This window comes from Hakea prostrata, chromosome 2 (genome assembly GCF_041222555.1).
Source record: "Hakea prostrata isolate BN-2017 chromosome 2, UWA_Hpros_2, whole genome shotgun sequence".
Classification (NCBI taxonomy): domain Eukaryota; kingdom Viridiplantae; phylum Streptophyta; class Magnoliopsida; order Proteales; family Proteaceae; genus Hakea; species Hakea prostrata.
Window position 1 is genome coordinate 22,594,756 of NC_142601.1, and position 24,835 is coordinate 22,619,590.

General features: G+C 36.3%; 1 protein-coding gene across 1 annotated transcript; it reads left to right on the forward strand.

Moving 5' to 3' along the window:
• The first annotated feature begins 21,713 nt into the window (after positions 1-21,713).
• LOC149024074 (uncharacterized) lies at positions 21,714-23,910 on the forward strand. The gene is made up of 2 exons (XM_089142881.1): positions 21,714-22,857; positions 22,959-23,910. The coding sequence occupies exons 1-2, from the start codon at positions 21,790-21,792 to the stop codon at positions 23,703-23,705; spliced, it is 1,815 nt and encodes a 604-aa protein (XP_088999007.1). The 5' UTR covers positions 21,714-21,789; the 3' UTR covers positions 23,706-23,910.
• Positions 23,911-24,835: the final 925 nt, after the last annotated feature.

Here is a 24,835-nt window from a genome sequence, read left to right on the forward strand (position 1 = left end):
GCTTTTTTTTTTTTTTTTTTTCTCTAATGTAACAATGATCCCATTAACCCCTATATAAATATTCAACTATTAATAGATTCTCAATCCAAATTTAATTTTCAATTTATTTTCTACCTTAGATTTGGAATCATAAATATTGTTATTTTTTAAATGCACAAAGGCAGTCGCCTAGGGGTCCAAGGTGTCCGAGGCGCCTGAGGCGACCGCCTTATGGGTTGTAAGTGAGGCGACAATCGCCATTGGGGCTCCACGAGCGCCCGGACGCCAAGGAGTCACCTAGACAACTATGCTCCAAACTCTTTACGACCATTCAGTTTTCAACTCCAGTAGTAAATACATACAGTACAACGGCTGCAATTGGCCCGGGCTGGGCCGGGCTTTTGCAATCCCAAGCCCAATCCTAAATGGTATAATTTGAGCACATTCCCGCCCTGGCCTTAATTCAGGGCCAATGATTATTGTCCCTGGCCCTAAGCCCTACAGGGCCAAGCCAAGCCCATTCCCGCCCTAATTGGCCCTAATTGGGCCGGGTCGGGATGGGTTGGCCCTGATTGGCCCTGCCCCTGGCCCTAATTGGCCCTGACCCTGATTGGCCCTATCCCTGGCCTTGATTGGCCCTGGCCCTAATTGGCCTTGCCCTAGCTTTAATTGGCCATATCTTTGGTCGTAAATATCAAATGTAAGACAGATAGTAATTAAAATACATATTAAAGTAATTAAATACTTAAATTCCAGACTCAGTTCTAGAAAATAAAATAGTAAAGATGTCAACAAATAATCCAAAACTTATATTCAATATGTATTTAACATTTATACTCATTTAGATTTTAGAGAAATAGAGAAATCCAAATTTCTAGGGTTTTTTAATTTGTTATTCGATGAAAATTATGGTTATTATATGTAAGCTCGAAGGGAATTTATCTCAATTCTCAATTAATTTCTAGCTTCTAAGACAATGGTCAAACTTCATTCCAAATTTCCAATTTGTCTTTCCCCCAAGTTTCTAAATTTCCAATTTGTCTTTCCCCCAAGTTTCTCTCTCTCTCTCTCTCTCTCTCTCTCTCTCTCTCTCTCTCTCTCTCTCTCTCTCTCTCTCTCTCTCTCTCTCTCTCTCTTTCTATTTTTCCTTTGGTTTTTCTCCAGCAGCAAAGAGTTAAAATTATTCATGAAATAGAATAAGTAGAGAGAAGAATTGTAATTAAATTTAGGCATATTTAAAAGTCAAGTCAATTATAGAAAATGTCACACAAACTCTTTTTGTAAACTTAGAAACATCAAAGATTCAGAATTCAAAAGGAATCTGATAAATGAAAATTTTATCTTCAAAGTCAAGAACTTAAGCCGTAGGTAGGTATGTTTTCATTCACAACTGTTCAATAAATTGATATCTTTATTCAATACAAAAAAAATCATATTCAAAACCTTCTTAACAAGTAAATCGACGATAATTTAGTATTGAACAAAAAAAAAAAAAAAAAAAAGTATTTTTTTCATAGTTAAAGAAAATGATGTTTTAGTTACAAACATAGCTATATGTTTTTAATAAAAAATTTTGAAATATCATAGTAGATTTGTTAGATATTCATAATGAAAAGTTGGGGTATAGATTTGTAAGATATTAATTCTTTATGTAATAGTTTTTATTATTTATAATTTATTATCTCGCCTTAGTCAAAAAACAAAATCAATATTTTATTGAACTAAAAATGACTTTGTTGGAAAAATAAAAATTACCTTAAAAATAATATAAAAAGTGAATTTATAGTCTAATATGATCAAAGTGACTAAATGTCAAAATCAAGACTCATATCAATGTTAGTATGAAGATCAGGGTAAAAATCTAGTACTGTAGTACATGATCATTGTCAAATTAATATTAAGATTAGAGCCAAAATTAGGGTCAAGATCAGGGCCAAAATCAAATAGATGCTTATTACATTGGTAATGAGGTTATAATTTATTTATTATTTTTCTACAAAACATGATCATGTTTCTAAAATTTGACACGTGTCAAGTATCCACCTATATGTATTACAATTAATTTCTCTCCATGTGGGTGGAGGGTCCAGAGTCTTTAGACTCAAATCAGGGCCAGGATCAGGGTCAGGATCAGGGCTAATATCAGGCCCAAGATTAGGGCCAAGATCAGGGCCAAGATCGGGGCTAGAATCGGGGCCAAAATCGGGGCCGGGGATCGGAGCCAAGATCGGGGCTAAAATCAGGGCCTGAGTCAGGGGCCAAAATCAGGGCATGGGTCAGGGCCAAGATCAGGGCCAAGATCAGGGCCAAAATCAGGGCCTAGGTCAGGGTCAAAAATCAAGGACGGGCCGGGATGGGCTACGCAGGCCAGAGAGTAATCCCAGGCCCGCCCTTGGCCCTAGTTCAGGGCTAGAATATTTTGGCCCTAACCCGCCTTAGGGCCAAAATCTTTAGCCCAAGCCCTATTCGGGCTCAGGGCGGGCTTAGGGCAGGTCAGGGCCGCCAGGGCCAAACTTGCACCCCTAAGCCCTAAGTACAAGTAGCTCTTACTTTCAGATGTCAAGGAGAGGCCTCATAATGGCGCCAAAATTAAGAAAGGTAACAATCTAATGTCATATTGTTCCCCAATATTTAACCGGTAAAGCAGTTGGTTGTTAGCAAACAATCTCAGTCATAAGTTTAAAGTCTCTCTAGGGAGATATGATTCATCATTTTTTTTCTTTGTCTTCTTTCTTTTTTTTCCTTTGGGGGGTGAAGGGGTGAGAAAATAATTCAATAACAAGGAAAAGCGAGGGGTTTTGACATGATTCACTTTAAGAAATCCTAAAATGAAAAACATAAAAAAAAAACAAGCCAAATACTACACTTAGTACAGTAAAATACATAAATCAAGAATGAAATTCTCCACCAACTTTAACTACAGTAAATAGGAAATATCCATAAATCACAATCTGTTATCTCAAGAACTCACCAAGTCAAAATATCACTCTAACCCACATTAAGAATGAGCATTGATTGGTTACCAAAAAAAAAAAAAGAATGAGCATTGATTGATTACTTGTTAAGTGCAGCATATTCATTGGCAACAGTGAGACAGTATGCAAGAGAAGCAAGGAAAAAAGCCTAGCTTTGATTCAATGCCCATGTTGAGTACCGTACTGGTAACAAGCGAAATAGTATGTTATCTAGAACATCAAAGGTGAATATGTTACAACTCTCAAGTAATGCTCTATTGCGCCTTCAATTGGAAGTGAATTTGGAAATCTTCTTCTCCTTAATTTAGTTCCAATTATTGCATAATTGAGTAATGGTTCTGTTCTGAATTCCCTAGTTGGTTATAAAAGCAATAAAATCTTAAGAAACAATATATGAACCCCTACACAGAAACAGGAAAGAATATGTGAACACAAAAGAACCCCAGTAAAGAGAAAAACCCTTTCCATAAATTTCCAGAAGAGACAGAATCATGAACATGAACATGAACATGAACATAGAAGAACCCTATAAAGAGAAGAAGCTGACTTTAACTTAACTATTCTACTTGTCACCAACCCCACCACGAGGAGACGCCAATATGGAGAAGATGGAGAAGAGATGAACTGAAGAAGAGTACTGGTTGAAACTTTGTTTGAAGAAGAGTATTGGTTGAGCTCACAGGGCCATCTCACTCGCTTCCTACAATCCAGCCTTCTCCAGGCCGATGCTTCTCACATTCATCATGCGTCTAACTAGGTTTTTGCTAGGGAAAACGATTCTTTTTCCCTGTAAAATACGCTTTATATTATAAGAAGAATATATTTATAGAGGGAAAACAATTTTGCTTACGTCCATAAATTTGTAGGACGATTAAGCACACTGATCAAGTTGGAAAAGATCATGTACATTGGTCCATTTTAAACAGGTAAAATACGGTTCTCAAGGCAAACCGAGCGGTTTACTGCTACGAACCGAACCCATTTGTTGGACCAGATGAACCAACCCCTATATTTTCAAAACCGTTTGAAAAACACTGAACCAAAAGGGGTACGCTGATTTCGTCTTCTACCCTATGTGTGGACTTGTCTTCTACCCTAATCTCCCGTCTTGTTTCTTCGAATATCAGTGCAAGGGAACCTTGATTTCGTCTTCTTCCATTTGAGATTCACAGCCTAACTTGGGTTCGTTTCCTCTATGATCGAGTGGCAAATCGAGCCTATGATTCTCCCTCTGCTTTCCGTCCCAACGTTGGAATTTGTCAAACCAACTCTTGAGACCAACGTTGGAAGGGGTGAGAAAATAATTCAATAACAAGGAAAAGCGAGGGGTTTGGACATGATTCACATTAAGAAATCCCAAAATGGAAAACATAAAAAAAAACAAGCCAAATACTACACTTAGTACAGTAAAATACATAATCAATAATGAAATTTCCACCAACTTTAGCTACAGTAAATAGGAAAATATCCATAAATCACAATCTGTTATCTCAAGAACTCACCAAGTTAAAATATCACTCTAACCCACATTAAGAATGAGCATTGATTAATTACTTGTTAAGTGCAGCATATTCATTGGCAACAGTGAGATAGCATGCAAGAGAAGCATAGTTTTGTGAGGCATTTTGGTTAACTTAGCCTCCACACAAGTTTACACTTGTCCTTGGGAGATTCCACCTTATCGGTGATCATCTCTAACTCGCATAGTTTGGTGATATATTTCACACTACTATGACACAAATCATAAGTATTGAACGAAACAACAAAGTAAACATAATAAGTGCTAGACTTTTCAATTACAACATTTGAAATACTAATAACAAACAAACCCTCACTAAGGTATCCCTTTCCCACAAATACATTTTCATCATTTGAGCACATGGAATAGAAGGAAAACATTTTTTTTTTCTTCAGTTTTTTCCCTTCTTGAACCTACAATCTTTCTTGAAATGGCCAACCTTTCCACAAACAAAACAAGCCAATTTCTTCTTCTTAGAAGACTCATCATAGTCTTGATGACTTTTTCTCTTCTTGTTTTGTTTATTGGTTTCCACCAAGTTCACTTTTAGGCTTCTTTCCCCAAGGTCTTTTTCACCATTGTCTTTGAACCGGTTCCTTTTTTCAATCTTGATCCTTACAACCAACTGGTCTAAGGTCAATCCCGTCTTCTTATGTTTCATAGACATCTTGAAAGCATTCCATGAAGGTAGAAGTATTTCAATCAATGCACCGGTTACAAATTCTTCAGGCATGATCATTTTCTCTTTTGCTAGCTTCCCAACTACAATTTGAAATAAATCAATTTGGGTTGATATGGTGTCACTATCTTTCATAGAAAAATTTAGAAAGTTAGCCACCAAATATTTCTTTGACCCAGCATCTTCAAGAGAATATTTCTTAACCAAAGCATCCCAAATCGAATAAGTATATTCTAATGAATTATACACATGGTACAAGTCATTAGATAATGCATTCAAAATTCGATTCTTGCATTGATAGTCCACTTGAATCCAAGCCACCCTTTTGCCCTCCTTAATAGGATCAATACTTTTTTTTGGCATGGGTTCAGTCAAGGCAAATGCCACCCCAATTTGGGCTAAGGCAAACAACAACATTTGCCTCCACCGTTTGAAGTTTTGACCTCCAAACTGTTCGATTTTGTCAAACTCAGAGACAATCCTCATCTTACCCAAATCTGGGATAAGATCAGTCACTGTTGGAATTACATTAGTGGGAATTGAATCATGGGTAGCAATGAATGGACATTTCATACCATCTATGGCAACGGATGTGTCATCACCTTGTTTGTTGACGTTGCCTTCAACGGTATTGTTTGAAGGATCTCCTCCGGTGTTAACTCCATCAACAACCTCAATGGTGTTGTTCTCGTCTTTGTTGAAATCGCCATCTCCAAGACTTTCCATTGGATCTTTTAGAAATCAATTACCTTAAACTTGTTGGGGGTAATTGTATTACAAATTCTTCAAACACACAAAAATGAAATTGCAATACAATTGAAAGATGAAGATCTTTAGCAAATCCGGAGAGCTTGAAGTTGCAACCGAACGAACCACCGATCAATGAGGTTGAGTCACACCTTGAGTGCTGTCTTTAAGGTAATTGATGCACCCTACTACCAAGGGTTCTTCGCACCATACCTCCAAGATAAAGCAACCTCCAACTAGAAGATGAGGTAGTTCTTCTAGCCCCTTCAAGGAGCCAGAAGCTATAGCACAACACTTAGACAAATTCAAAGAAAGAAATTAACTTTGTAACACAAATTATGCAAGTGTGAGGAGTGTCTCAATTACACACCATATGCAAGAAAATGTTGGGTTTATATAGGCCCAAACCTCACCTTACACCCCTTAGGATTCGTAAGGCAATGAATTGGAGAATCAATTCTCCACTAATGGAGAATCAATGGCTTGTCCCTCCTCCACTAATGAGAATAAACCACCTTGACCTAACCTCCCCACTACTTGGAGAAGTAACTCTCATATTCACTTCTTTGGAATGAATTGGATTTAATCCATTCAAAGACCTTAACCCCACTCATGGTAATGGCCATGAATGGTCAAAAAATTGAAATGAGAAATGAAGGTCAAGAGTTAGAATTTGAGTAAATTCCATCATTCAAGTAAGCCCACCTCATCACCATGATCAAGACCTTTAAGACCCATGACCAATGTCATGAAAACCCTCATAACCAAGGTCATGAAGGGCCTCCTTTACTCATGATGCCTCATTACCACCCTTACCTCATGGGTCCCACACACTAACAAAATAATTAAATAAAAGAAATGCAAAAAACTAATTTTGAAACTTAATATAGATTTTTAATAAAAAAAAAAAAAAAAAAAAAAAATAAAAAAAAAAAAAACAAAAAAAAAAACACACACAACCCAAAAAAAAAAAAAAAAATAAATTATTAAATTAAAAAAAAAAAAAAAAAAAAAAAAAAAAAAAGAAAAAAAAAAAAAAAAAAAAGAGGGAAAAAAAAAAATTTAAATAAAAAAAAATAAAAAAAAAAAAAAAGAAAAAAAAAAAAAAATAAAATAAAACAAAAAAAAAAAAAAAGGATATGTTTATACTATCAAATAATGCTTTTTTTTGGCTTTAATTGGAAGTGAATTTGGAAATCTTCTTCTCCTTAATTTAGTTCCAATTATTGCATAATTGAGTAATGGTTCTACTCTGAATTCCCTAGTTGGTTATAAAAGCAACAAAATCTTAAGAAACAATATGTGAACCCCTACACAGAAACAGGAAAGAATATGTGAACACAAAAGAACCCTAGTAAAGAGAAAAACCCTTTCCATAAATTTCGAGAAGAGACAGAAGCATGAACATGAACATGAACATAGAAGAACCCTATAAAGAGAAGAAGCTGACTTTAACTTAACTGTTCTACTTGTCACCAACCCCACCACGAGGAGACGCCAATATGGAGAAGATGGAGAAGAGATGAACTGAAGAAGAGTACTGGTTGAAACTTTGTTTGAAGAAGAGTACTGGTTGAGCTCACAGGGCCGTCTCACTCGCTTCCTACAATCCAGCCTTCTTCGGGCCGATGCTTCTCACATTCATCATGCGTCTAACTAGGTTTTCGCGAGGGAAAACGATTTTCCCCCCCGGTAAAATGCGCTTTATATTATAAGAAGAATATATTTATAAAGGGAAAACAATTTTGCTTTCGTCCGTAAATTTGTAGGACAATCAAGCTTGGCGATCAAGTTGGAAAAGATCGTGGACATTGGTCCATTTTAAACAGGTAAAATGCGATTCTCAAGGCAAATCGAGCGGTTTACTGCTACGAACTGAACCCATTCGCTGGAACAGATGAATCAACCCATATATTTTCAAATCCATTTGAAAAACACTGAACCAAAAGGGGCACGCTGATTTCGTCTTCTACCCTATGTGTGGACTTGTCTTCTACCCTAATCTCCCATCTTGTTTCTTTGAATATCAATGCAAGGGAACCTTGATTTCGTCTTCTTCCATTTGAGATTCACAGCCTAACTTGGGTTCGTTTCCTCTGTGATCGAGTTGCAAATCTCATATGATTTTCCCTCTGGTTACCGTCCCAATGTTGGAATTTGTCAAACCAACTCTTGAGACCAAGTAATCTTGGCCCCTCTATTAGTTCTCCATAGACTGATAATACTTGCAAGCAAGCTGAACGGAGTTGATGGAGATAAAACGAAGAGCACCGAGGTCGCGAAATCCCTGCTCGTGAAGTTCTAGTGGAAGGTGAATGATGCTCCTACCGTTTTTCTACACCGAGGTCGTGAAATCCCTTCATAGTTCCTTGTCTTTTCTAATTATTTAATATTCTGTTAAACCACCCCGAAAGGAAGTACATAGTTTTATTCTGCCGAGACTTTAGATGATAGAGAAAGAGCTTCGTGGGTTTCTTGTTACTCAACTGATTCTAGTAGAACATCACCAATTTTGAAACTCTGTAGTGATGGCTTTGTGCTTGTTTTTCATTGTGGGTTGCTGTTGGTATTATAAAAATTTGTCTTTTGATTCATCTCTTGTTTTGAATCTTTGTAAAAGTATGCTTCATCTTGTTTTATCTCTAGACTATGTACATGCCTTTATGATTGATCCATTAGGTCTTGATAGGCCCTGGTCATGGTTCGACCGGGCCGAAGAATGTGAACTCGGTCTGGCGGGTTCGGTGCAATTTATATCGTATCAGCAAGATATTAGAAATAGAGTTACAAAGTTGTGTAAGCAGTGTTAGCGGTGAGCTGTCGCCAGAAGAAGCAGTGGTGGTGGTGGGTTCACCGAATTGAGGTGGCAATGGGTTTCTTGGGTTTGATGATTTTGTGAGGTTGATGGAAGGCAATGGAAAGGAGGTGGAAGAAGATCTGAAGGAAGCATTTGGGATGTATGTGAAGGCCGGTGTGATTTTATAACAGCTAAGAGCTTGAAGAGGATGATGAGTCGACTCGGTGAGTCAAGAACGATTCATGAATGTGAAGGAATGATTAGCGTTTTCGATTGGATGGGGATGGTGCGCTTAATTTTGATGAGTTAATTAGGAAATTGGCCATTCATTCCCACCTCTGTCTACATTCTTTTTAATGTAAATCCATTTATTTTTAGAGATTTATTCATATTCTTTTTAATAAATTCATTAGAGATTTCCTACTTGGATGTTGTTAATTTTTTTTTAAGATTTGCAATGGTCAATGGAAGGTATTGTAGAATCAAAATTGTTCTCTATTCCAATCTGAGGTGTTTAGATTAGGGTTACAAGTTCAGGATTGTTGGTTAAAGTCATATCAGCATGCCTAAAATCTAAACAAACTTTAGGTTCTAGATTTAATAGTGGGGAAATATTTATTTGGTGAGGGTGGGGTTAAAGTTGATCATTGGATCTTATCCTCCTACGCTACAGGCAACATTGTCAAATTATATAAAAATTATTGTTACGTAGTTGGAGTTAAGGTCATGTTATAGCATTTGATGGCCTAATCTGGCTGTTAAGGTTATGGTTAGGATCATGGTAGAAAGTTTTGGTAAATTTTGGCTTAAACTTGGAGAAATTCCCCCTGTTAGACACTTAGCGATTTGAAAGAAATTTTCTAAAATTCACACGAATATCTGGCAGATTGGCAAAATATTGAGAAATATTTTCAAAAGTCACCGGATATTCTTTTGTTTGCAACTTTGCAACTCAAAGAAATGAAAAACATACACATGGCCTTGCTGTGAACCTTATCCATCGATACCTTGTGATTCAGCGAATGCGTCAATCTCAAACCCAAGGTGCGAAATCTGGTTTCAAAAGGATTATAATTATGGTTAAGAAGTTGCGAAATCTAGTTAGGATTAGAATTATGGTTTCAGAAGGTTGAAAATCTGGTTTCAAAAGGGTTATTAAGAGCTAAGGTTGAGAAGAAGCGGTGCCAAGACAATGCCTTGAAATTGGAACCCTTCCAAGCATCTTCCGCTGTTCTTCTCTCAGCTCTGAATTGCATATTGATTAGGAAGATAAAGTTAGTTATCCAAAGCATCAAAGAAGATAGCTTAGCACAACCCTAATTTAGATTATAGAAAATTATATTCAAAGGAAATGAACACTACACATGTCATGCATATTATGGATGTGGAGATTCAATTTTAGAACCTATTAAGATCCAGTATAAGAATAATTATAATAGGAGAGATAAAGCATAAGGATCAAGTACCTCACTTTGTCATTCTGAAGGTTAATCCTAATGATAGATTTTCTCTTGAGGCATTAGAGTCTTGTATCTAGGAATTGTAAGTATTCTCATGTTTTTTGATATGTCGACAATCCTTCCCAAAAAAAGACAATCCTTCCCAAAAAAAAAAAACCCTTCATGAAATCCTTTTTATGAAAAAAAAAGAAAAACCAAATTGTAATTTTTTTTCATGCCTAAATTTGGTATGAAGGTGAACTGAAATATTATTAAGTTCATGGTCCATGGACCATCAATTTCCCTTTGGACGAAGGAGCACACGTCCACAAGTCACATCCAAAGGTTGAGGTAAGATTTAGAAGATACAAAATTATTTTATTTTAATTTAATTTGAACATTTAGACGTGACTGATGGACATGTGATAAAATTTTGAACTAGAATTATTTCCCTTTCATTTGAGAAATTTCATTTCAATCTAGTGGCATAGTCCCACTATCAAAGTTGAAAATCCTATCTTAGGCCCTACTCAGGGTTTGGGCGAGTTGGGGAGGGGGGGGCGCAAATGTACGTGTTTATACCCTTGATTAAGATGGAATAAAGATTGTTTTAAGTTTTGATGGATGATATTATGTTCTCTTGTGGGTCATCACTTAGGTTATCTCATCTAAATAACAAGATAAAGTTTTACCCACATGAAAAAGAAATTTTCTAATTCACATGATTGGATTCTTGATAATGTCGAATTTATTCTTTTTTTTCTTCTAATGGGCAAAATAGTTGTCTAATGTCAAAGCAAGATCTTGTTGTTTAGTATAAAACAGTGATTCATGATCCTCTAACCAAATGGAAAGGAAAATTTTCAATCCATATTATTGGAATAGGCATGTTTCTCTCTCTCTTTTTTTTTTTTTTTTTTTTTTTTTTTTTGGGGGGGGTTTGTCAAGGATTCGACAAGCATACAACAATGTAGTCTAGGGACTCCTCTGATGCCACTACCCATTATCCTCTACTTAGGGGTAGTAGTAGAAGCAGACACTCCACTAGAGGGTGCTGGTGCCTCGATGAAGATTTTATTGTTGAGCTCAAGTCCTCTAAAAAATAAAATAATAATAAAAAATAAAAAATAAACAATAAAAAATAAAAGAAAGAAAGAAATAAGAGAACTTAGCCATTTCTTGCGTTTGCCTTGGTTTGGGGTCTTGATTTCAATTCCTTGGTGCAATTTGTTGTTTTGTTTTGTTTTGTTTAGGCCCATGTGGGCTTTGGTCGGGCTCTGCCCCTTGCTTCTCGTAATTCTCTCTCTCCCCCCCCTTAGGGGTGGAGCCAAGATTGAACATTCTTTGGGGGGGGGGGGTGCAGGCGAATAATGAGTCTAGATTACTTCTTCGTCGAATAATACCTTTTCATATTCTGACGTGGGTCCCACATTAAACATTTAGGTAAATTAATAAAATAACTAAAATATAGATGACATGACTATGAGTAAATTATAAAAAATATATTGAAATAAAGCATAGGGGCTTAAATTCTAAGATTAGATTTGTTACCATTTAAAACTTTAAAAAATCATGAAAGAAAGAAGGTGGGGAAGAAATTGTAAGAGAAAAGATAAATTTGAAGTCTATTAACTAAATGTGAGAAAAATAGTCAATTTAAATAAATTAAATAAAAAAAATTGAAGGCCCCCTTAGTTGTTGGAAATTTATTAGGTCCATTTCTGATATGGACCATCCATTTCCTTGTTGATGTGTGCCATGTGTCCCGACTCCCAACATCACATCAAATGGTTGAAATCCATTAATCAACTCTTTGATGTGATTTATAAATGGATTTTAACCATAGAATATGATGTTGGGATACATGGCACACATCAACAAGGAAATAGATGTCAGAAATGGATCCGTCTTTACCCCTTATGGTGATGGAAAGAAATAGACTCTTCGGGCTCCTCCCATTGAGTTAGGAAAGGGGTATTTATAACTTTACAATTGATGTTCCATTGATATTAGAACTTGAAGTTCTAAACCAGCAGACTAATGATTTAGCAAGTTGAAAGATGGGCTAAAAATCCCAAATTACCTTACTGTCCCTGACTTGAATACATTATAAATTTTCGATCAAAGTTCTTCCCACCAAAAATAATTCTATCAAAAATTTAACTTAAAAAATAGCAGATTATCAATTCTTGGAAAGGTATAGAACTTTACTTGGAGAACCTTTATTTTCCTAGCTGGTTTAACTAAATTACATGATTTTGGGTTTGGTGCAAGCACAAAACTGTTGAAGAATGTTACAAATCTCTGCTGCAAGCAAAACATTATACAGATTTACTTAGACAATGAATGAAAATGCTATCAACTTCTATAAGAAATTTGGGTTCGAACTCACAGACACCATCAAAAACTACTATGCAAACATCAAACCCCCTGACTATTTTGTTCTTACAAAGGTCATCATTGGGCCACAAAGAAAGAAACAACATTTTTATTTATACCTTTCCTTAGAGATGAAATCCTATCTTATTAAGAGATGGAAATTTTGGTTGAAGTGTTGAATTGGATTACTTACCATAATTTCGTGTATATTTAGTTCTTTGTCGAAAAGTTCTAATCTGAAAGGGGGTTTTCATGTGTCCATAACTATTGGATGTTTAGTAGTTTAGAATTGGTTTGAGAAATGGTTCTTTTTAGAAATGAACTGCTAGTCTAGGAAGTATGACTGACACTTTCTTTTGCCACCATAAGAGCGTGATATGTTCTATCTTCACCATAGAGATAGATTCAACTAGCATCTTGACAAAACAGTGTAAAGTTTGTTCTGTCTTCACCACCAAGCTTGATATTAAAACATGATTTTGAAAAGCATATAAAAATGGTGATTTGTTTCATCACAAAATAATCATTTCTAGAAGTGAATTTTGTTCGTTTGTATACAAGATTGATTACAAATACCTAAAATAATTGCTTACATATCATGGAAGTCTATAGCTATTTAGAATGGCAACGAGACATTGGAAGAAACTAACAAGAAATAAACATAATTGACTTATTAAATGTTATAAGTCTTGTTAATTGATTTTAAATGTAATAATTGATTAATATTGAATTACTTCTAAATTTCCTCACTTGTAAGCTTCTGAATTACTGCAATAATTGAGTAATAGTTCTGCTCTGAATTTCCTAATTGGTTATTAAAAGCAACAATCTTAAGAAACAATATTTTCAGCAAATATTAAGCAAAACGAGACAGAAAGAGAAAGGTATATGAACATAGAAGAATCCGAGAAAAATCCTTTCAATAAATTTTCAGAAGAGACAAAAGCATGAACGAATATATGAACATTGAAGAACCCTATAAAGAGAAGAAGCCATTTAGTTAACTAACATTTACTTAACTGTTCTACTTGTCACCAACCCCACCACCACCACCACGAGGAGATGCCAATATGGAGAAGATGGAGAAGATTGATTGAAGAAGAAAAATCGCTTTCGCGAGGACAACAGCTAAGGTTGAAGGCTTGGCCTTGAAGCTTTGTTTGAAGAAGAAAAAGGAAAAACGTTTGATATGCTATACTGCGGTTTTCTTTTCGTTTTAACAAAAATACCCTTAATAAAAGATTTTGTCTAATTTTTTCTATGAAAAAGAACATATGTATATTGATTTTTTTTTTTCTTTTTGTACAAAGGTGCTTTATTAAGCCGGAAGATTGGGATATTAGTATATTTCAGCAAGAGTCGAACCCACGACCTCTTCACTAAGAGGTGTTGGTTTCACCACTAGAACATTTATGCGTTGGCTAAATATTGGATTATTGGGGATAGACATCTTTTATGTTGATCAGGATCAATATCATGTGCCCCAACCTCCCCGTGCCCCCCATGTTCTCACATGACATAATAGTGTAAAGTTTTGATTTTTAATAAAGGAAATAAGGACAATAATTAGCTCAACAATCAATTTCTCTTAGATAGCGAATGGATTGTAATAAAATATACTAGTAATTTATAACATTAAACTTGAAAATTTCATTTTTTTAATTTTATTTTTTTGGCAACAAAAATTTAGAATATTTAATCAACAAAAGTATATTTTTCAATCGTAATAAATTGAAATATTTTTTTATATTCTAAAATTTATAAATAAAGGGTTCAACTATTACATTTATCAAATAAAATATTTAATCACCAACTACATAATTATTTAATTTAATGATAAATAAAAGCATATTTTATATCATTAAAAAAGAATATGACAGGGGTTTATCAGTAAGATGGGTTTCCTTTGCCTCACGATCCAATTCCTCAAGGTCTTGTTCTACATATTCATCATCTGAAGAAAAAAAAATTGGTTCGAAAAGCTTAGCAAGATTAAACCAACAAGATATCGACATGTTTGAATTAACCTATCGAAATAATACAAAAAATACAATCAGATGTAATAAATAATAGGGATAATTACTATTGCCCTCTTATAGTTTGGTTTTAATACTAATCAAACCCTATTCTTTGTGAAATTACTATTGCCCCCCTCATTTCTAACGGTGTTAAGTGGCTGTTAACATCAAATATGAAATGTCTATTTTGCCCTTAGAATTAAGAAGTCAAAAATATTGCATTACCCTCATTTATAGAAACTATATTGAATGTCAATTATATCCTTAAAATCTTATATTTTAGAATTAGTTTTGGATTTGGTGGGACCACATACTTATGGTTGTTGAAACTTTCACATTCCACTTATAATTTTCATTATCACCTTGAATGCCCCATGCCATTACATGGTCTACACACGTTATACAGCCTTATATGCGTATTGCTCTAAAATTTGAGATTCAACACATCATACTCCTTATCATTACATGGCCTACACGCATTATACAACTCTAATTAATCATAGGTTTTTTTCAATAAGAAGGATGAAGGTTGAGCCACGTCATTACATGGCATGTGCGTGTTATATAGCCCTAATTTATTGTGGGTTTTCCAAATAGAAATGGATGAAGGTTGATCCACGCCTTTACATGACCTGCGAACGTTACACAGCCTATCAACCCATCTAATTCTTTATCAGAGCATGATAAATGGAAAAGTTCATGTCTTCTTTTTATAATGCAATATGCATTGCATTTCTAAATCTTAGATATTCATAAAAATTCATAAACATTAAATAATCATGGTAAAACATAATTTGCAAGAGGAGATAAAAATCAATTTATACTAAAAACACAATGATTCAATTTAGTAATCAAGATTAAAATGATATACAATGTTTCAAACAATAAACAAGATCTTCAATTGCGATATAGATTAAAATAAAATATAGGATTTCAAACGTGTAGACATAATGTAGGGTCTTCACTAGCAATATAGATTAAATTAAAGACAACAACTCAAACATGTAAATATAGTGTGAGATTATCACTTGCAATTTATGTTAAATAAAAGACAATAAATCAAACATGTAGATATAGTGCAAGATTTGCAATATAGATCAAAGGATACAATGGTTCAAATTAATAGATACACTTGAAAGATTCTCACTTGCCTTATAGTGGATTTGTAATTAAAATATATAAATTAGTTGACACTTCGTCAGCCAAATAACTACTAAATTCTCTCTCTCTTTCAAACATGCAGATATATTGCGGGATTTGCAATATAGATCAAATGATATAATGGTTCAAATTAGTAGATATATTTGAAGGATTCTCACTTGCCTTTTAGTGGATTTGTAATTAAAATATAGAAACCAATCGACACTTTGTTAGCCAAATAACAACTACTAAATTCTCTTTCTCTCTCTTGAAATTCTCCCCCTCATGAGATCAAGTCCCACCTTTATTTATACTAAAAAAAATGAGATATAACAAATGCAATAATAAATGAAATAGTATTAATGTTTAAGTTTTAGTAATACTAATATATTATGATGTTAATATTGTAATAAGTATTTAGTTAACATTTTTTGTAGTTTATTAACTTGATAATAATAGATTAAAATTTGTTCATATTTTTGGCTTGCTCTCTTTCCCTCTTTCTCTTCTTAGATGAAGTTTTGTTTCTATTAAGAAAATCAGTATAATATATTAATGGATTTAAATTCATTATACTAATATATTATAATTACTTAACAGATTTTATAAATATTAACTTAATATATTTAATTAAGTGTAAGTATAACAGGCAAATTACTTTATTCATTTTTTAAAAAAAATTCTTCTTCTTTTTAATTTAATTCATAAATTTTCTTAGAAACTAACAATAATAATATTAATAATAATTTAAATCAAATTATAGTACATGAAACATAAAATATTACTATATAATATAGTTGGGGCTATAATATAAGATAAATGACAAAAATACCCATAGTAAAAATCTAAGGGTATTACACACAGTCACAAGGTTTGGGAGCATGAACAAATTAGAGGCTTAGGATCTGGACTCTAAAAGCATATTTATATTAAGCTTTCTATGACTAAATTTCTAGAGGCAATAAACAAATCATCCACGAGGAAAGGAGGTGGAGACTGCCACCGTATGATTTAAAAAAAACTTCAAGCCCCCATAGTAAGGAAGTCAACATAGATGTTCGAAGACCTATTAACAAAATAGACTTGAATGAATTCAAAAGTAGAAAAATAAGTTTTAACATCATCAAATATATTACAACTGGCCCAATCAAGACTGTTGGGTTGCCCACTAAGGGCCGAAACTGCAGATTGACAATCTAATATAATCCCAAGCCTACGTAGACCAAGCTGAATAGCCCATAGGACTGCATCTCACATGGATTCCATCTGTATCATGGTTGTTGAGAGTCCACAACTGACTTGAATTTTTGCTGCGAAAACCTGTATTCTTGGGTCCCAAAGTATGCAGCTCCTAGCCCCATTAAGAGTAGCCGACTCCCAAGCACCACCAAAACAAACAAACTCACAAATAGAAGTTGAATGTTGGAAAGACAAGGGGTATTGAGGTGGAACTCTTGATTGTACCTTAGCAGTAAAGAAACTGATATCATTCTCTGCTATTTACCAAGCAGATAACCAAGACAAGGATTTGTTTATGGAAGGGGAGTTGCCCTTGAATAAGAAGTCATACCTATTCCTCCACAAAATCCAGCATAAGGAACTCCAAATGGAGTACACTAACTCTATATTAGACAAGCTTTTAAAATGATCTTTAATGTATTCCATCAAATCCAACAAAGACAAATCTATAATATGCAACATTTGTCATCAAGGCAGATTATTTCCAACAAATAGATGTATGTTCACAAAAGAAAAAAATTATGTACAATAGATTCATCATGAGATAAGCAAACTAAACACAAAGGGATAGGGGATCCATTCCTATCAACTATTTGCTTCTCTGTAGGAATAATATTGCCACATACTACCTTCCAAATAAAGGTTCAAATCTTTGGGAGAGTCCTAAGCTTCCAAATTTTGGACCAACAGGGTTGGGAAGAGGAAGAAGCTTGGAGATGGGGATATTACATAATATAAGGAGAGCCTCTGCCCTTGACCCCGAAGGGATTCAAACTCTGACCTCCTACTTGGAGGTGTTGGATTTTTACCAACTATGCCACCCCTCGAGGTTAAGTAACTACGTTTGATGTCCACCTTTAGGACCACACTAGCTAAAATCCAAATAATGTCAACCATTAAAATACCCAAGACAAGTGAAATCAACCCTATCTTGAATCAAGCAACAAAAATATCATTTATTGAAATTCAATAGTTCGCTCATTCACTTTGTAGATGGGAAGGAAAAAAAAGAGCAAATTTTTATCAGTCTACTATACTTAGACTCGATTTACTAAAACTCTCCTACTCAAACTTTCACATATAATTCCCCCAAAAATTCAAATTCTCACATCTCCTCCTCCCCCCAGTGATGTAGAATGTTGCTCCTCAAAGGACCAATGTGGCTACCTCTGAGGCGGGTTCAGTGATGCAAGGCTTAGGCGACATCCTGGTTGGAAGCTCATGGCGATTTGCAGATGAATGGTGTTGGTTGTAGGTAGAATTGGTGGCTAGGAGATTTGCATAGGGTGCTAATGATCGTTTTGTTAGAAATCCAATCTAGCCTGCGAGATCGTGTTGCATGCCTCCAGCAATGAACCATGACCAACATAGTGTATCGACGCCAACTAGTACAGGGACGAGTCGACTACAAGAAGGAAATTGACGTTTGGGTTTTGCAGGTGTTGATGGGGCTCTCTCCATATATTGTGATGCAAGTATGGATCCAGGTGGAGGCATGGGTGGTTGGGTTAAATGTGAATATTAATGCTGCCGAATGGGTGCAAACCCAAGACCTCCCGGTGGGAGGTTAGGCCTTTAACCGCTTTACTAACCCACAATTGACAATTGTACTATAACTTTTTCAAAACTAACTCTAAGTCTATCTATTGACAACCGTGTATGACAATTCAAAGTGCATTCATCTCTTGATAGTTCATAGAAAACCTGCACCCTGGAGTTAGTTCCAATGTTAATAGATATTAAGCATTGGCAGCCATGTTTTGAATCATGTAATTTTGTTTGTAATCTTAAGCAAACAAACCACGTGGCTTGACACTTAGCCCGAAAAATTTATTTAACACAATTGCAATTGATTGGCATCCTTCCACTCTTTGGCTTCAAACATCTATTTTTCTAACCTCAAGGGTGTGTGTCAATTGGCAAAAGACCAATGCTTCCATGCAGGAGGTCATAGTTTGAATCCCCTCAGGGCTAGGGGCTAAGCCCAGTTTATATTAATGATGGAAAAACTCTACTAAAGACGTAGTCAAGGTGCGTGTAAGCTGGCTTGGATAAACCTTAGATGCAACCACCCCACCCCCCCCCCCCCCCCCCCCCCCCCAAAAAAAAAAAAAAAAACTCTATTTTCCTTGTGTCTCAATATCATGATAAACCATAGTTTGAGTGAGAGACAAACTCTTTAGTTTAGAGTTTGAATTATATTTCACTTGGTTACTTAAGCGTTGGAATTCTGTTCAAACTCTAAACTTAAGCGTTGATATTCTGTTTAAGTTTGTTTCCCTGTATATCTCCACTTCCTATTCATGTAATTGATTAAATATAAATACAATATTCAAGCCAATGTGAGAACTTGAGCATTTAAACCAAATCTCAGAATTCTTTTATATCATCACCTTAATGATTTTTTTTCTCAAAAGAAAAAAAAAGAAAAAAAAAAGAGAGTTGCTATTTCCCCCCTCTTTTGGTGGTGAGGGTCATGGATGTAAACGAATCGCATTGTGGTAATAAATATATGCATCCTATTATATTCAGACCAATTTGAATAGTATCCTATCGGTTTTCGAATGCATTCAATTGGATTTGGGTGATCGTAATTATTTTCTTAAGTAAATTCTTTTAGATGGGGGTATGAATACATATTGAATACAAGTTTTTGACTATGTGTTAGACATTTTCAGCATTTTATTTGTGAGGTTGGGTTTGAAATTTAAGAATTTAACAACTTTGGTATTTTTTTAGTATAAAATATACAAAATATTCACATGTATCAAATAATTTTTTTATAAAAATAAGAAAACAAATCAAATAAGTAACTTAATTGGATAATTTTATTGGACAGACAATCATTGATTGGAATCGGGCATTACCATACCCACATCCTATTAGTAATTTAGAATTGGATTTTAGTTATCCATTTACACCCCTAGTGACGGTGAGGGTGGGAGCAGCAGTGGGAGTGCAGAAGAAAAGTTGCTTGGTTATCAAGTTTTGAATTTTTTTTTTTGGGTACTTTTGGGCTTGATTTAGTTCAATTATGGGGTATCCTCTAGCCGATGCTCCGTATAATTGATTCTTTAATTGATTATTAATTCCAATGGTGCCAACCCTATTTGGATCTAAGATGTTCACTAATTCAATGGCTCAGATCGATCTAAAAAGAAAAAGAGACACATGGAGAAGTCCTAATCCAATGGTTTAGATCTAAAAAGAAAACGAGACTTATGAACCTGCTCGGCGGCATTAATTATATATATATAAAATCTCCCTTGAGGAAGTAATCATGGTGCGCGTAAGCTGGCCCGGATGAACCTCACCAAAAAAAAAAAAAAAAAAGTTATAAAATTCTACCAATACAAGTTACTCGATTGGTGTTGTTCCAAAATCTGACTGTGTGCTATCTGGTTTGTTACTGGACGAAGCCTGGTTCCTGAAAAACAAATAACGTGAGTGTGGGCCATCTCTGAGGACGGGAAGCCACCCTTAATGATTAAGTCATAATTTAAAAAACACAAATCCTCGTAGAGAGGAGTAAATGTTTCAAGAAGACGAAGAAGAAATATCCTCTTGAGTAGTTGCAAGAGAATAAATTCCAAAGTTCTTGTTCATGGACTTACCCTAATTGGTGTAAAGTATTGGCTTATATATCAAGTTCATACCTCTGAGGTGGTGAAGATGATTCGATTCGTTGCCTTTTGATCTTTTAGTTCCAGATGAAAGGTTGTGATGACTCACAGTGGATAACTTGATCAGTAAGTTAAGAATTCAATCTTCCTAAAAAAACTTCAAGACAGTTGTACCCTATCCCAACCGGATCTGATGATCAGGATCATGTGGGTGTGAATGTGACAGCAGCCCTTTACTTTAGCAGACAAAACATAAGGGAGTAGAACTTGAAGAAGTCTCAAGAGATGAAAAGTTTCTTGACGAATACTGAGCATTTAATGAGTCTCAATGCATTTAATGCTGAATTTAATGCATTGATTGAAGTTTAATGCACTGATTGAAGTTTGGGTGAAGATATGCTGAATTCCCTTATATAATTACTTTTGCCGAGATATAGCTTTTTGGGTGCTGGACAAAGGTTGTCTAACAATTCTATTATGCCAGCTGGTAGTCACCATGAAGTGCCATTCTCAGCAAATATTCTACTGAGAAGTGCTATCTGATGAACCCTGGAACCGGGTTTGAGCCAAACAACTTGACTTGCATGGCTCACTCAGGTCCAGGGGATTTAAACCATAACGCCTAAAACAATTGTTAAAATTAACCCTTCTTAATTAACATAAATATAAAAGCATCTTTATACAATAATAATTAAAATAAAAAAAACCCAACCAAATCAATGGATAAGAATTGAAAAAGCCATCTTGAGTTGGTTCAATCAGTGGCTCCTCGTGTTACCACGTAGTTACGTCATTACAGATCATACAAGCTCGGCGCGTGCATGTATGACACGATTACAAAATTGAGAGAAAGATCTTAAAAGAAATCTTCTCTACCAAAAAAAAATCTTAAAATAAAATTTACCATAAAATAATCTTAAAAGAAAAGCTCTCATTGATACCATCGCTTCGTCAGCAGAATTGCATGTGTCGGTGACACGTATCGCATGCCTAACACCAACCTGGCCCACTCAACAAAGCGGTTTGTGAACTAGAAACTACTCCCCCGACACGCGTCCATCCATAGCACCATGACATCGCACGTGTCACTTGATACAATCTTTTCATCACCTTCCGTAATCCCTTCGGGTATATTTATGGATCAAAAGCACAACCCCTAAGCAGCCTGAGTGAAAACAGTTGAGCTAAAGAGTTTGAATCGATCAGAGTCTCGCAAATTAAGTTCTATTGGGTAAGCGAAGAGAGATAGACGAAGATGTCGACAGAAAGAGCAGAGGAAGCTTCGAGGGTGGCAGCTTCCGAACTCAACGAAATCAACCGCGAACGTCGTCAGTACCGAGAAGAAGGTGCAAGGATCGAAGCTGACCAGCCACCACATCATCCTACCGGCGTGATTGGTTCCATCCAAGAAGGCACCAAGTCACTCATCAGGGCCGTTAAAGAAGCTACCACAGGCGGCAGAGCTCATGACACGGGCGGAGAAGGTTGCTACATTGCCGGAGACCGTGACAAGGATACCCATGAATCCATAATCGACAGAACCAGAGAAACCAAAGACGCTGCTGGGAATAAGATGGGTGAATACAAAGATTATACGGGTGAGAAGGCTAAGGAAGGGAAAGACTCTTCCATGTCCAAGGTAGGAGAGTACAAGGACTACACGGCTGACAAGGCAAAGCAAGCTAAAGACACGACCGTGGAGAAGATGGGTGAGTACAAGGACTATGCTGCTGCTAAAGCTCAGCAAGCTAAGGATGCCACCGCTGAGAAAGCAGAGCAAGCTAAGGAGAAGGCTGGTGAGTACAAAGACTATGCGGCTGAAAAGGCGAAGCAAACCAAAGATGCAACCATCGGGAAGATGGGCGAGTATAAAGACTACACTGCCGACAAAGCGAAGCAAACTAAAGATGCCACGGCTCAGAAGGCTGAGGAGTACAAGAATTACACTGCTGAGAAAGCAAAGCAAACTAAAGATGCCACGGCTCAGAAGGCTGAGGAGTACAAGAATTACACTGCTGAGAAAGCAAAGCAAACTAAAGATGCCACGGCTCAGAAGGCTGAGGAGTACAAGAATTACACTGCTGAGAAAGCGAAGCAAACCAAAGACACCGCAGCTGAGAAGGCAAAGCAAGCCAAGGAGAAGATGGGGGAGTATAAGGATTACACTGCAGAAAAGGGAAAGGAAGGAAATGATTCTGCTGCTCAGAAACTAAGTGAACTCAAGGGGTCAGGAGAGGAAACTGGACGGAGAGCAATGGGTACGTTGTCTGGAAAGAAAGAAGAGACCAAGCAGAAGGCAGCTGAGACTGGAGAGGCAACCAAGGTACGTAATTGAATTCTGAAAATCGAAACCTTATCAATTAATGTTGATATGGGCAAGTATTAGAAAGTATATATAATTTAATTTGCATTGAAATGTTGCAGGAGAAGATGAGGGAGACTGAAGAAGCGACCAGACAGAAACTGGAAGAGATGAGATTGAGAGGTGAGGAGTACAAGGAAGGAGCTGGGCATAATAGGGCTGAAGAACCGGAGAGGAAGGGCATATTAACCTCAATCAAGGAGAAGCTGATGGGTTCAGGGGACGAGAAAGAGCAGAGAAAGGAACAGACTGATTATCACAATGAAGGTGAGAGAGTGAGAATCCCACTTGGAGCGGAAGTGGTGGTGGTGGAGGGTCTCCATGAGAGAGCACATTCTCCTACCAAGGCGTCGGCGGCTATATTCAAGGCTTCAGATCATATGTCCGGTCAAACTTTCAATGATGTTGGGGACCTGGGAGGAGAGGATACAATGAGATTGAGAGGTGAGGAGTACAAGGAAGGAGCTGGGCATAATAGGACTGAAGAACCGGAGAGGAAGGGCATATTGACCTCAATCAAGGAGAAGCTGATGGGTCCAGGGGACGAAACAGAGCAGAGAAAGGAACAAACTGATTATCACAATGAAGGTGAGAGAGTGAGAATCCCACTTGGAGCGGAAGTGGTGGTGGAGGGTCTCCATGAGAGAGCACATTCTCCTACCAAGGCGTCGGCGGTTATATTCAAGGCTTCAGATCAGATGTCCGGTCAAACTTTCAATGATGTTGGGGACCTGGGAGGGGAGGATACTGCCGGCGGTAAGGATCATCTTGTAGCCAGTGATGAACATATAAGCGCGTTTCCTTGCTAGTTCTTCCATTCCGTTGCATTGCGTGGTGGGTAGTCTTTCGTCTCTGGTTCGTCTTGGCAGTTCTAAGTGTTCTGGTCTTTCGTCTTTGCGGTTCGTCTTGGCAGTTCTAAGTGTTCATCCAGATCAGTGTGTCTCTTGTCGCTGCACATTTTACTCTTTCTTTCTTTTTTTTTGGGCGGGGGTTTGTGACTTCAAACCTTCCCGATTTAAGGAGCCGTAGAGTGTTAATTATCATTTTGTGTGTTGTGATTTTGCTTTTGTTTTAAAGTTTAAACCATTTATGCAAATTACGAGGTTTATAACGATTAGTATGGAAGCTCTCGATCATCAGTTCAGCAAAATGAAGTACCAAAAAGAAAGGAAAAAAGAAAAGAAAAAGGAGAGGGGTTTGACCACAGTACTTGGGAGTTGGCAAAATGAAGTACCAAAAAGAAAGGAAAAAAGAAAAGAAAAAGGAGAGGGGTTTGACCACAGTACTTGGGAGTTGGGATAGACAATCAATATATACGGGGTTCTAGTCCAGGAACAGCATTACTCATTTACTTGGGATTCTTAAATTTCTTTTTTCATAATTCTCGTAGGATTGTGCCACGTGGAATTTAAGTAATAATTTTGGGTTATTCAAAGGTTATCCAAAGAATTTAAATAAAATTCAAATTTATGGGTGAGTTTAAATAAAATTTAAATTTAGTTTAAATTGAATAATCTTTAAATTACTTAAATTCTACATGGCACAATCCTATGGGAGAATTATAGGAGGATGTGAATTCGGGGGCATCTGCGATTTTGCAAGAAGGGTTTGGTTCCTTTCTCCTTTCTCCTTTCGGCTACCGCCTTTCTCCTTTCGGCTACCGCCTTTCTCCTTTGGGCTACCGTTCACCCTCAAATGATCAGACTCGATGTATCTGAGTTGCTTCAAGAACTTTCACACAGGAAATCGCCAGACAAAAGATTTATCAGTCTAAGTTTCTTTATCATTTGGGAGATCTGGCTCGTTCGAAACGACTTCATCTTTCAGCTGGGGAACAAATCTTCAATGGAGGTAATGAATCGAGCCTTTGCAAAATATACCGAGTTCTGGAAGCTTCAAGGCCTTGAGGAGATCGAGAAGACACAAAAATCGAAGCTTA